The sequence below is a fragment of the Oncorhynchus mykiss genome, chromosome 7, assembly GCF_057628025.1.
Source record: "Oncorhynchus mykiss isolate SJ-2025 chromosome 7, ASM5762802v1, whole genome shotgun sequence".
Classification (NCBI taxonomy): domain Eukaryota; kingdom Metazoa; phylum Chordata; class Actinopteri; order Salmoniformes; family Salmonidae; genus Oncorhynchus; species Oncorhynchus mykiss.
This window is the reverse complement of record NC_143028.1, coordinates 31,444,279-31,458,814: the sequence shown is the minus strand read 5'-3', so window position 1 is coordinate 31,458,814 and position 14,536 is coordinate 31,444,279. Positions and strand designations below refer to the sequence as shown.

At 43.8% G+C, this 14,536-nt stretch overlaps 1 protein-coding gene across 2 annotated transcripts in view; it reads left to right on the top strand.

The window, feature by feature from the left end:
• The window catches only part of LOC110527695 (GLI family zinc finger 1), a 125,921-nt gene extending 112,062 nt beyond the window's left edge, over positions 1-13,859 (top strand). For both annotated transcript variants that reach the window (XM_021609135.3, XM_021609136.3), the window contains 4 exons: positions 5,125-5,375; positions 5,794-5,961; positions 6,086-7,234; positions 7,407-13,859. In XM_021609135.3, the coding sequence (XP_021464810.3) occupies positions 5,125-5,375; positions 5,794-5,961; positions 6,086-7,234; positions 7,407-8,309 (2,471 nt within the window). In that variant the 3' untranslated portion in view covers positions 8,310-13,859. The remainder of the gene's footprint in view (positions 1-5,124; positions 5,376-5,793; positions 5,962-6,085; positions 7,235-7,406) is intronic.
• Positions 13,860-14,536: the final 677 nt, after the last annotated feature.

Here is a 14,536-nt window from a genome sequence, read left to right as displayed (position 1 = left end):
TAGAGGAGCTGCCCCCCCCACTCCAGCTATGTCATGATTTACCAGGACCACCTATTGAGAAGTAAACCAGGTGTTAAATGAGGTGAAAATGAGACTTCATCTAATATCAAAAGGAGGAATTTATTAAACGGTCAGCGTTGCTGTCATTTAGCGCACCCTCAAGACATCTCACATGCTTAAAGATTTTATTGTTCTGCTGATTGGCCATCAAGGGTTGATAGCTAATCTTGTATTCGAACACGTTTAATGAAGGCCCAATGGCCAATCAAACAGTCATCTGGACATCTGAAAAAAAGCTCAATGCGATAGAGGAATAAACACTGTCTTGAACGCAACCACTGTTGTTACTGTAGAGGAGAAGAGGGCCAAGATTTCTGTAGGTCTGAATATTATGTATCAACTTAATATTGAACACGCCGGCCACTCAAGGTGAGTGCATTCAATTTGATATAAATTACGCTGCTAACTATAAGTAGCCTAAATATTAGTCTATATTATTTAGAGTAACTGATCTAGCTAACCACTTCCTCAGGTGGTGAATTAGACCCAAATGATTTAGCCTATGTGATATTAGTGCCCAAAAAGATACATTTGTCTATCTCTATTGAACAAACATTTTTATAAATCAGGAACCCTATTTTGGCAGTAAAATAACAGGCTTGAGGTCAAGGCAGGCGGGTACAGAGTCCAGAAACAGGCAAGAGTCAAAACCGGGAGGGCTAGCAAAAAGAGAATAGAAAAAGCAGGAACACGGGGAAAACACGCTGGTTGACTTGAACATACTAGACGAACTGGCACAGAGAGACAGGAAACACAGGTATAAATACACCGGGGAAAATAAGCAACACCTGGAGGGGGTGGACACAATCACAAGGACAGGTGAAACAGATCAGGGCATGACACTTTGGGCAATGAGGAGTTCGGGATCTTACCCCCACGGCCCTTTCCCCCACATGTTTCCATGGCAATTCCATTGTTTTGATCGAGTTTGATTGACCTCTTTACCACATTTATGCTTTCACACATATATAGAACATGTGAATTATAAGATCTTTCTGCTCTCACACTAGTCCCCAATTTGTAAATAGTCATGTTAGGCTACTAAACAAAATAATGCTATAGTGATCAAAAAGTAATCAAAAGTGTATAATTTTGAGTAATCCAAAGGATTACGTTGCTGATTACTTTATTTTACCTGTAACTGTAATCATTAACAGATTACATTCTGGGGGTAATCAGACGATCACTGCTGAGGGAGCATATACAGTATGACTGATTATGCCACACAGCTCACTCCAACCCACTAAACTAACACACTATAACAACCCGCACACTCACTAACCAAATAGCGACTCCACTTACTATAGCTAACCCATGGCCTACATACAGTGCATTCAGAAAGTATTCAGATCCCTTGACTTTTTCCATATTTTGTTACGTTACAGCCTCATTCTAAAATAGTTTCCGTAGTTTTTCCCCCTCATCAATCAACACACAATACCCAATAATGACAAAGCTAAAACAGGTTTTTAGACATTTTTGTAAATGTATTACAAATATCACATTTAAATAAGTATTCAGGCCCTTTACTCAATACTTTCTTGAAGCACCTTTGACAGCGATTCCAGCCTCAAGTCTTCTTATGTATGACGCTACAAGCTTGGCACACCTGTATTTGGGGAATTCCCCCCATTCTTCTCTGCAGATCCTCTCAAGCTCTGTCAGGTTGGATGGGGAGCGTCACTGCACAGCTACTTTCAGATCTCTCCAGAGATGTTTGATCATGTTCAAGTCTGGGCTCTGGCTGGGCCACTGAATGACATTGAGACTTATCCATTGTCCTGTCCTGTTGGAAGGTCCTGAGCAATCTGGAGCAGGTTTTCATCAAGGATCTCTCTGTTCTTTGCTCCATTCATCTTCCCTCAATCCTGACTAGTCTCCCAGTCCCTGCCGCGGAAAAACATCCCCACAGCATGATGCTGCCACCACCATGCTTCACTGTAGGGATGGTGCCAGGTTACCTCCAGACGTGACGCTTGGCATTCAGGCCAAAGAGTTCAATCTTGGTTTCATCAGACAAGAGAATCTTGTTTCTCATGGTCTGAGAGTTTTTAGGTGCCATTTGGCAAACTCCAAGCAGGCTGTCATGTGCCTTTTACTAAGGAGTAGCTTTAGTCTGGTTATTCTACCATAAAGGCCTGATATGTGGAGTGCTGCAGAGATGGTTGTCCTTCTGGAAGGTTCTCCCATCTCCAGAGGAACTCTGGAGCTCTATCAGAGTGACCGACAGGTTCTTGGTCACCTCCCTGACCAAGGCCCTTCTCCCCCAATTGCTCAGTTTGGCCAGGCTGCCAGCTCTAGGAAGAGCCTTGGTTCTCCAAAACTTCTTCCATTTAAGAATGATGGAGGCCACTGTGTTCCTGGGGACCTTCAATGCTGCAGAAATGTTTTGGTATCCTTCCCCAGATCTGTGCCTCGACACAATCCTGTCTCGGAGCTCTACGGAGAATTCCTTCGACCTCATGGCTTGGTTTTTGCTCTGACATGCACTGCCAACTGTGGGATCTTATGTAGACAGGTGTGTGCCTTTCCAAATCATGTCCAATCACTTGAACTTACCAAAGGGTTAGGGTTAGGGTTAGATACTGCATCTCCATCTGTAGAACTCCTTGAGTGGTCTGGACCTGGCTGCTCTCTACCCAGGGCTCTGTTCAAGTTGTAGAAACATCTCAATGACGATCAATGGAAACAGGTTGCACCTGAGCTCAATTTTGAGTCTCATAGCAAAGGGTCTGAATACTTACATACAGTGCCTTGCGAAAGTATTCGGCCCCCTTGAACTTTGCGACCTTTTGCCACATTTCAGGCTTCAAACATAAAGATATAAAACTTTATTTTTTTGTGAAGAATCAACAAGTGGGACACAATCATGAAGTGGAATGACATTTATTGGATATTCCAAACTTTTTTAACAAATCAAAAACTGAAAAATTGGCGTGCAAAATTATTCAGCCCCTTTACTTTCAGTGCAGCAAACTCTCTCCAGAAGTTCAGTGAGGATCTCTGAATGATCCAATGTTGACCTAAATGACTAATGATGATAAATACAATCCACCTGTGTGTAATCAAGTCTCCGTATAAATGCACCTGCACTGTGATAGTCTCAGAGGTCCGTCAAAAGCGCAGAGAGCATCATGAAGAACAAGGAACACACCAGGCAGGTCCGAGATACTGTTGTGAAGAAGTTTAAAGCCGGATTTGGATACAAAAAGATTTCCCAAGCTTTAAACATCCCAAGGAGCACTGTGCAAGCGATAATATTGAAATGGAAGGAGTATCAGACCACTGCAAATCTACCAAGACCTGGCCGTCCCTCTAAACTTTCAGCTCATACAAGGAGAAGACTGATCAGAGATGCAGCCAAGAGGCCCACGATCACTCTGGATGAACTGCAGAGATCTACAGCTGAGGTGGAAGACTCTGTCCATAGGACAACAATCAGTCGTATATTGCACAAATCTGGCCTTTATGGAAGAGTGGCAAGAAGAAAGCCATTTCTTAAAGATATCCATAAAAAGTGTTGTTTAAAGTTTGCCACAAGCCACCTGGGAGACACACCAAACATGTGGAAGAAGGTGCTCTGGTCAGATGAAACCAAAATTGAACTTTTTGGCAACAATGCAAAACGTTATGTTTGGCGTAAAAGCAACACAGCTGAACACACCATCCCCACTGTCAAACATGGTGGTGGCAGCATCATGGTTTGGGCCTGCTTTTCTTCAGCAGGGACAGGGAAGATGGTTAAAATTGATGGGAAGATGGATGGAGCCAAATACAGGACCATTCTGGAAGAAACCCTGATGGAGTCTGCAAAAGACCTGAGACTGGGACGGAGATTTGTCTTCCAACAAGACAATGATCCAAAACATAAAGCAAAATCTACAATGGAATGGTTCAAAAATAAACATATCCAGGTGTTAGAATGGCCAAGTCAAAGTCCAGACCTGAATCCAATCGAGAATCTGTGGAAAGAACTGAAAACTGCTGTTCACAAATGCTCTCCATCCAACCTCACTGAGCTCGAGCTGTTTTGCAAGGAGGAATGGGAAAAAATTTCAGTCTCTCGATGTGCAAAACTGATAGAGACATACCCCAAGCGACTTACAGCTGTAATCGCAGCAAAAGGTGGCGCTACAAACTTAACTTAAGGGGGCTGAATCATTTTGCACGCCCAATTTTTCAGTTTTTGATTTGTTAAAAAAGTTTTAAATATCCAATAAATGTCGTTCCACTTCATGATTGTGTCCCACTTGTTGTTGATTCTTCACAAAACAATACAGTTTTATATCTTTATGTTTGAAGCCTGAAATGTGGCAAAAGGTCGCAAAGTTCAAGGGGGCCGAATACTTTCGCAATGCACTGTAAATAAAGGTATTTTTGTTATTTTTTTTATGTGCAAAAATGTCTAAAACCTGTTTTCGCTTTGTCATAATGGGGTATTGTGTGTAGATGGATGAGGGGAAAATAATTTCATCAATTTTAGAATAAGGCTGTAACTTAACAAAATGTAGAAACAGTCAAGGGGTTTGAATACTTTCTGAATGCACTGTAACTAAAACATGCACTATTAGTACTGCAATATACTGCTACTAGTACTTCTGGGCTATTTACTAAAAATAATACTATTATCTAGTCTCCCACTGAAGGCTCCAATCAATTATCTAGAAAACACTACTACACCAGCCTAAATTTTTCAACACAAACTAAATTGTTAACTTCTTCCACTAGACGCACCATCATATTTCTCTCCCCAAATGATAGCTTAAAACTTTTCTAATTCCTTATTAGTAAAAGTATAGTTATTTGCGCTCTAATATGTGATCTAACTACCCCATACTCCAAAGTAATAAGGTTTATATAGTAGTCGATCAACGTAATCAGACCAGATATATTTATTTATATGTTAACCTTTGACCATATTTTCACTTCTTCAGTAAAAAAATGTAAACTTCCTCCACTACCGCAAAAATACTTTTAAAGAGCTGAAGCAAGTCCCACAATTTTTCTTAATGGAAAATGACCTTCTAGTTTAGTTTAATAACTCAATTTCTAATTCAATTTAAGGGTTCCTGGGTCCTGACCAGGGAGGAGGTGACCCCCTCTCCCCTGAGACCAGCCGCCGAAGAGGGCTCTGCCATGGTGTTGGAGGGGGAGGAGGGTTGCCAGGTCTGCCATGTCTAACACCCGCTCAGCAATACAGCCTGAAGGCTAAGTATGCAGCAGCAACTGGCGGCCCACCCCCTACCCCGCTGTCCAGTATGGAACAGGGAGCAGGGACACCCGGGAGACGAGGAGTGCTCCTCAGCGAGTACCAGGTGCAGACTTATCTTGTTAGTTTGGTTTTTAATTAGTCTGGCTTGGGTTGCAAAATTCTGGTAACTTTCTCAAAATGTCCAGCTTTTCTGAATTCTGGAAAACCTGGGAATTTTGGAATTTTGCAACTCTCAATATGGCTAGTTTTGTATTCTTTTGAATATCTTATTCCTATGTATTTTTTTTTTAGCATTCTTTGCTTTTAGTTATTTTATTATGGACAGCAACTTGATTTAGAGGCAGGTAGCCTAGCGGTTAGGAGCGTTGGCCCAGTAACTGATAGGTGAATAATTTGTCGATGTGCCCTTGAGCAAGGCACTTAACCCTTAACCTCCTGTAAGTCGCTCCTGATAAGAGCATCTGCTAAATGACTCAAATGTAAATGTATGAAATGTGCTATCAAATTATTATTATCCCCAGGGTCAGCCGCTACCTGCGTTCCTGCAGCAGGGGGGTCAGAGAAAACACAGTGCCAACACGGGGGAGTATGGCACTGGGGTCATCTACCCGCACCAAGCCCCAGGGAATGCCACCCGGCGCGCCAGCGACCCTGTCCGCTCCACCGGCGACCCACAGGCCCTTCCCAAGGTTGTCGTTGTTCTTGGTAGAAGTAGTAGATTAAATTACTAAGACTGCTTTAATGTTGTTGCTAGCTATGTATTTGAGTATTTACACTTTTTAAATAAATGTTGATTTGATTTTGTTTCTCAAGGTGCAACGCTTCAACAGCCTGAATAATGTGGCCATGATGGGCAGGAGGAACGCCCTGCAGCATTGTGGGTCAGACGCCAACATCGCACGCCACATGTATTCGCCGCGGCCACCCAGCATTACAGAGAATGTCATGATGGAGGCCATGGCTACAGACTACCATGGAGGGACCATGGATTCCAGGAACCACTGCATGATGCTTTCCCCAGGAGAGAGAGGCTTCCTGGGCTACCAGTCCCACCACATGGGGGGTCCCACCAGCCTGTTATCACCCAGCCACGACAGCCTGGGATGCGCAGAGCAGGGCTACCAGACACAGGGACAGATGTTCATGCAGGGTGGGCACTTCCAGGGCACCTCCAGAGGACCAGGTCAGGGCCAGGTGGGGCAGGGGGGACCCATTCACCCAGAGGGGATGTCCAACATCTTGCTGCAGCAGGCTGAGTACAGTATGAGTACCTGCCAGCTTAGTCCCTCTGGACCACACTACCCCAGCCTGGACCAAGGTGGCCCCGATGGAGGTACAGGGGCCTGGGTAGAGAGCAACCAGGTCCAGACCACTCATGGAGTTCTTCAGACGGAGATGCAGTATCAGGACCAGGGCTCTATGCAGGGCCAGACACAGGGTCTGTACACCCAAGAGCCTGATGGCGGACACAAACTGATCATCAAACCAGAACAGCAGCAGTACCACCCAGCCCTAGCCAACCCAGATGCCTGCCAGAAGCAACTCCATCAACACCAGCAGCAGAGGCCCCATCCAGGGCAGACACCCATGCCCATGCGACCCATGTCCTCCCAGAGCAGTTACCCCCAACAAGGGCAGCCTGGCCAGGGCATGATGAGGACCACCAACCCCAGCTGTGACTTCCATGGAGGAGGCATGGAGAACCAGAACCAGGCCTCCATGCAGCAAGGGAAGCAGCAGGGTTCCTTCCCCCAAAGCGGCGGCATCAACCTGGGGTCGGCTGCGCTGGGTGCTGGGGGTCGCTCCCAGACACCCATGATGCAGGTGAAGGAGATGATGGTGAGGAACTATGTGCAGTCGCAGCAGGCTCTGATGTGGGGTCAGGAGCAGGACCAGAGGGGGATAGGAGTGGACGGGAAACCTCTTCCTCTGTCAGACAGCATGGACATGACAGGACAGCAGGTGACTTGTTTTCCCTCTCCCTTTTTCTTCTGCTCTTTGTTCCCCCTCTTTTTGTAAAGTGTTTTGTGACATTTTCAAAGAAATTTCCTGAAGAAAATGTGTGTGTTTGTTTGTCTTGAAGTATTTATCGTAGCACTTTAACTAAATGTTGATCTCATTTGATTTGTTTCAGGTGGCCATGATGCAGCAACAGCATAGTCCTCAACACCAACATAATCTCTACCCCAACCCAGGCTCCAGCTACCCAGGCTACCCTACCAACCAGAACCTGATGAGCCCCCCAGCACACAACCGAGTCCCCAGCTCTAGCTCCTCCATCCCCCAGACGGAGGTATCCATGACGGGTCTGCCTGGAGGCCCAGGGTCCTGCTACGGCCAGGATATGGGGGCTCCTGTAGTCCCAAGACCCCCCCAGTGCCGGAAGCCCGTCAGCAGGCAGAATAGTCTCCAGTCCCAGGGAGGTGGAGCGTACCTGGGCAGTCCTCCCCACCTCAGCCCAGTCCACTCTACCTCCAGCCCCAGACGTGTGGTCCGTCTGCCCCCTGTCCAGGGCCACATGACCCCCCATCAGACCCACCAGGAGATCTTCCCCCCCTTAAACAACATTAACAATAACATGTACTACTCTGGCCAGATCCACATGGAGCACTCTGACATGGACAAGCAGCAGATCCAACAAATCAGCCACCCTCACCAGGACCCAACTCAGACCGGGCCCTGCCTCAACCAGCACCAACAGCACATGGTAACCCACATGGATCACCAGGGCAATAAGTCTGCGTCCCTAGCCTACCTTCATGAGTCGACCCCCATCTCCAATGCTCTGGAGAACCTAGATCTGGACAACGCCCAGATAGACTTTACCTCCATCATCGATGACCCAGACCCCTCGTCATTCAGCCCCATCAACCCTCCTCTCCACGGGGGTTCGTCCCAGACCTCGTCCCGCCTCACCACCCCTCAGACATCCATCACCATGCCCCCCTCTGGGCTCCCAAACATGGCTGTAGGAGACATGACCTCCATGTTGACATCTCTGGCCGGAGAGAACAAGTACCTTAATACACTGTCTTAGAACCCAAAGACTCGGTTCTAGAACAATAACAGAACCTGAACACACTCATAAAGTTAACTAGATGGGCTAAGCTCCCCGGGGGGGGGGGGGGGGGGGGGGGGGGGAGAGAAAGTACCTAGACATACTCTCGTAGGCTCATCTCCACTGAACAAGTACTGAAACATTTGTCATTTACTAGACAAGTACCGAAACACATTGGTCTAGAACACGTGCGTGTGGATGGACACACTGTCATAGACTAGACTAGGGGGCTCAGCTCGGTGGCTCTGGTGTTAGGTCACCTATAAAGATAAAGGTACTGTAAATATTACCTTTCCTTCTTGACCTCCCACACACTTTTTCCCAGCTACTCCTAGAGACTTTCAACCCAAACCAATGGTACCTATCGATCTTGATCTTGCTCACGGTGTACTATACTCTACTCACATTTCTGGCTCGCAGAGTAGGGGAAGGGTGACAGAATTGTTTGCCTAAAATGACTTGCAGAATGTTTCCATGGGACTTCAACACCATAACGACATCATCTCCATAATGGCGTCATCAGCATAACGACATCATGACCGTAATAACATTGTCACCATAATGACACCAACACCATAGTGATGTCATCTCCATAATGATTTAATCCCCATAACGACAGTCATTCCAGTCACAGAGGGCAACAGAGGATAATATGTAAATAAGTTATACATTTACATATACAGTACAAGTCAAAAGTTTTGACACACCTACTCATTCAAGGTTTTTTTTGTTGTTTTTTTTGTTACTGTTTTCTACATTGTAGAATTATAGTGAAGACATCAAAACTATGAAATAACACATATGGAATCATGTAGTAACCAAAAAAGTGTTAAACAAATCAAAATATTTTATAATTGAGATTCTTCAAAGTAGCCACCCTTTGCCTTGATGACAGCTTTGCACACTCTTGGCATTCTCTCAACCAGCTTAATGAGATGTAATGGATTTCAATTAACAGGTGTGACCTGTTAAAAGATAAGTTGTGGAATTTATTTTCTTCTTAATGCGTTTGAGCCAATCACTTGTATTGTGACAAGGTAGGGGAGGTATACAGAAGATAGCCCTTTTTGGTAAAATAAGTCCATATTATGGCAAGAACAGCTCAAATAAGCAAAGAGAAATGACAGTCCATCATTGGTTTAAGACATGAAGTTCAATCAATTCGAAACATTTCAATAACTTTGAGTAGGTATGTCCAAACTTTTGACTGGTACTGTATGCTGTGTACACTACATATAAAAAAGTATGTGGACAACCCTACAAATTAGTGAATTCGGTTATTTGCGCCACACCCGTTGCTGACAGTTGTATAAAATCCAGCACACAGCCATGCAATCTTCATAGACAAACAGTGGCAGTTGAATGGCCTTACTGAAGAGCTCAGCGACTTTCAACGTGGCACCGTCATAGGATGCCACCTTTCCAACAAGTCAGTTCATCACATTTCTTCCCTGCTAGAGCTGTCCCAGGCCAACTGTAAGTGCTGTTATTGTGAAGTGGAAACATCTAGGAGAAACAAACGCTCAGCCGCGAAGTGGTAGGCCACACAAGCTCACAGAACGGGACTGCCTAGTGCTGAAGAGTGTTGCGCACTGGAAGCAATGTCCTTCACAAGAACTGTTTGTAGGGAGCTTCATGTCATTTGTTTCCATGGCCAAGCAGCCGCACGCAGCCTAAGATCACCATTGCGCAATGCCAAGCATCGGCTGGAGTGGTGTAAATCTCGCCACCTTTGGACTCTGGAGCAGTGGAAACGCGTTCTCTGGAGTGATGAATCACGCTTCACCATCTTGCAGTCCGACGGACAAATCTGGGTTTGGCGGATGCCAGGAGAATGCTACCTGCTCAAATACATAGTGCCAACTGTAAAGTTTGGTGGAGGAGGAATAATGGTATTGGGTTGTTTTTCGTCATTCGGGCCAGGCCCCTTAGTTCCAGTGAAGGAAAATCTTAACACTACAGCATACAATGATATTCTAGACGATTCTGTGCTTCCAACTTTATGGCAACAGTTTGGGGACGGCCCTTTCACTGTTTCAGCATGACTATGCCCCAATGTACAAAGCGTGGTCCATACAGAAATGGTTTGTCGAGATCGGTGTGGAAGAACTTGACTGGCTTGCACAGAGCCCCGACTTCAACCCCATCGAATACCTTTGGCCTGCACAGAGCCCAACATCAGTAACCGACTTCATTAATGCTCTTGTGTCTGAATGGAAGCAAGTCCCTGCAGCAATGTTCCAACATCTAGTGGAAAACCTTCCCAGAAAAGTAGAGGCTGTTATAGCTGCAAAGGGGGGATGAACTCCTTATTAATGTCCATAATTTTGGAGATGAGATGTTTGACGAGCAGGTGTCCGCTTACTTTTGGTCATGTAGTTTATATGACAATGTTGACGGAACTCTACTGTATCGTGGACTGCTAAGGGAATTCCGAGGCCAACAGATCAGATTCTAGATTCTCATTCTGGTTCCGTAATAGGAACTGAGGTCAACAAATCTGTTCCGAGGAAGAATGTTTTGTAGAAAGTGTGCCAGATAAAAAATATTGACTGAAAAATGCATCAGTGCTTTGAAGCTGTATCTATATCCCTAGGGGCACAACCCTGTCAGTGACACACAAAACATGATGACACACACACGATCGTGATGACACACGCACACATACAGTTGAAGTCGGAAGTTTACATACACTTATATTGGAGTCATTAAAACTCATTTTTCAACCACTCCACAAATTCCTTGTTAATTAACAAACTATAATTTTGGCAAGTCAGTTAGGACATCTACTTAATGCATAACACAAGTAATTTTTTACAACAATTGTTTACAGACAGATTATTTCACTTATAATTCACTGTATCACAATTCCAGTGGGTCAGAAGTTTACATACATACACTAAGTTGACTGTGCCTTTAAACAGCTTGGAAAATCCCAGAAAATGATGTCATGGCTTTAGAAGCTTCTGATAGGCTAATTTACATAATTTCAGTCAATTGGAGGTGAGGTGTACCTGTGGATGTATTTCAGGACCTACCTTCAAACTCTGTGCCTCTTTGCTTGACGTCATGGGAAAATCTAAAGAAATCATCCAAGACCTCAGAAAAAAAATTGTAGACCTCCACAAGTCTGGTTCATTCTTGGGAGCAATTTCCAAACGCCTGAAGGTGCCACATTCATCTGTACAAACAATAGTATGCAAGTATAAACACCTTGGGACCACTTTGGTGCGAAAAGTGCACATCAATCCCAGAACAACAGCAAAAGACCTTGTGAAGATGCTGGAGGAAACTGGTACAAAGTATCTATATCCACTGTAAAAACGAGTCCTATATCGACATAACCTGAAAGGCCGCCCAGCAAGAAAGAAGCCACTGCTCCAAAACCGCCATAAAAAAGCCAGACTACGGTTTGCAATTGCACATGGGGACAAAGATCGTACTTTTTGGAGAAATATAACTGTTTAGCCATAATGACCATCATTATGTTTGGAGTAAAAAGGGGGAGGCTTGCTAGCCGAAGAACACCATCCCAACCGTGAAGCACAGGGGTGGCAGCATCATGTTGGTGGTGTGCTTTGCTGCAGGAGGGAGGGAAATTATGTGGATATATTGAAGCAACATCTCAAGACATCAGTCATGGGTCTTCCAAATGGACAATGACCCCACGCATACTTCCTAATTTGTGGCAAAATGGCTTAAGGACAACAAAGTCAAGGTATAGAGTGACCATCACAAAGCCCTGACCTCAATCCTATAGAAAATGTGTGGGCAGAACTGAAAAAGCGTGTGCGAGCAAGGAGGCCTACAAACCTGACTCAGTTACATCAGCTCTGTCAGGAGGAATGGGCCAAAATTCCCCAAACTTATTGTGGGAAGCTTGCGGAAGGCCACTCGAAACGTTTGACCAAGGTTAAACAATTTAAAAGCAATGCTACCAAATAATAATTGAGTGTATGTAAACTTCTGACCCACTGGGAATGTGACAAAATAAATAAAAGCTGAAATAAATCATTCTCTCTACTATTATTCGGACATTTCACATTCTTAAAATAAACTGGTGATCCTAACTGACCTAAGACATGGAATTTTTACTAGGATTAAATGTCAGGAATTGTGAAAAACTGGGTTGAAATGTATTTGGCTAAGGTGTATGTAAACTTCTGACTTCAACTGTACATAATGATGACAGACATAGCGTAATGATGACATATCATATCAGTATTCACTCAGAGGCCTGTTTGGCATTAATCTGCCTCCATACTCTGAATCTGTTGTACGGTAAAGTACATGTTTTTAGACCTGTTACATGTTTATTATACCTAAGTGTTCTTAAAGCAGCTCACTATTTTACAAGTATAGGGGTTATAGGATAAGAATATCAAAAAGTGCCTTTGTCTAAACTTATCCATGATGCTCGAGAGGTACAGAGAATAAAAGAGAGAGAAAGAAAGGTGGAACTTCTGAATGAAATCAAATATTGCATCTGGTACAGTATCATACGACCCAACTTGGTCACATATTTGACAGGGTCTTAAAGATACCTTCCCTCACCCCGGAAAACCTTAAACAGGATTCATAATGGATTGGGGGTACGGCGTTGAGGTACTTTAGCGTGTACAGTATATGGCGGTGAGGCTCTCTGACCATAGAAATAGAATCAGTCCACCTATTATGGCATCATTGACTTGAATGGGGAGGTCCTTTCTATAGATTCTAGAGCCTCTACCTCTGACAGCCTGTCCGCAGCCAACCAGTAGAGCTGACATCACATGACATCATACTGTAGCATTGCACTGACTGCAGCATTGCGTGGACGTGGACGAGTCTCTCTCCTTGACTTTGTGACATAGAGACTGTCTAGAGGCCAACACATTGGCCAACATGGCTTTGATTTCATGTAGCATCAGCTTGGAGGATGATGGAATGTATCTTACAGTAGTATCTATCTGTTTGGATGGTTATTCTAGATCACGTTTACACACAACTACAGGAGATCTTATGAGGCTGTATTTCAAATCAAAATGTATTTGCTCACATACACGTATTTAGCAGGTGTTATTGCAGGTGTAGCGAAATGCTTGTGTTCCTAGCTCGAACAGTGCAGTAATATCTCAGTATTGGTGCCTTTTCAATCATGCTTTATTATTTCTAGTACTTTACTGTTGTTCTTAATGCAGGATTAGAGTTAGTAGTCAGGAAAAACTAATCTAGTCAGGAAAACTGTGTACAACCTATCAACCAACCAAAGACGATTTGAACTAACAATATTCAAGGAGAAAGAAAAAAAAAGATGCACAATACTCATAGTCACGGCTATGAAGGTGTGAATGGTTTGATAGTGCCGTTACTTAGAATGTATGAAATGTTTTGTATAAAAGTAACATGTCCTCTTTTTGTTTCTATAAGAATGACCTTTATCATGGATATTTGCCTTTCTTCTCTGTGTTGTGTGTTTTGATACCTGCCTGTCACCGTTCAATCAGACTTTTTTGCTGGCGAAATAATATTCTGTTAAGCAACAAAGGTTATGATCGTAGCGTTTTCTATTTACACATGATATATTTTGTGTACAATTTTCTAAATTTTATACAAATGTACTATATTTTACCAATTAAAAAATACACATGTTCAGCTTGGGATGGATGAAAAAATGTCTGTCAGAACTTTCTGTATCTTGCTATATATTTCACTTACTGGATCTTACTGTATTTGTAAGAGGTTCTTATTGTCCTTTATTGACTTGGATCCACACCGCCTCTCTTGAGAATGTCTGAATACATGTATTGTCTCCATACAGCCACCAGAGGTCAGTGGAGTATGATACAAATGGTAAATAATCCAGGATGCCAATGATAATTAACTTGTGTGACAGTAACTGTATATTTGGATGGGCAGCCAACCAGATGTGGAAATGTAGGGGAACCCCATTATTTAGGTCTATGGGGAACCTGAGGGAACCACGTTCTGGCAGGGAAATCATTTTGCCATGTTAAAATGTGCATTTTAAGGTGAATTGGACAATTTTTCATTGTTGGGTTCCTGGAGTAACTTTTTTCCATTTCCACTCCTGCAGCCAACACAAACCTACAGTGCCTTCGGAAAGTATTCATACCCCTTGACTTATTCCACATTTTGTTCTGTTACAGCCTGAATTCAAAATTGATGAAATTATATTTCTTCTCACGCGTCCACACACAATACCT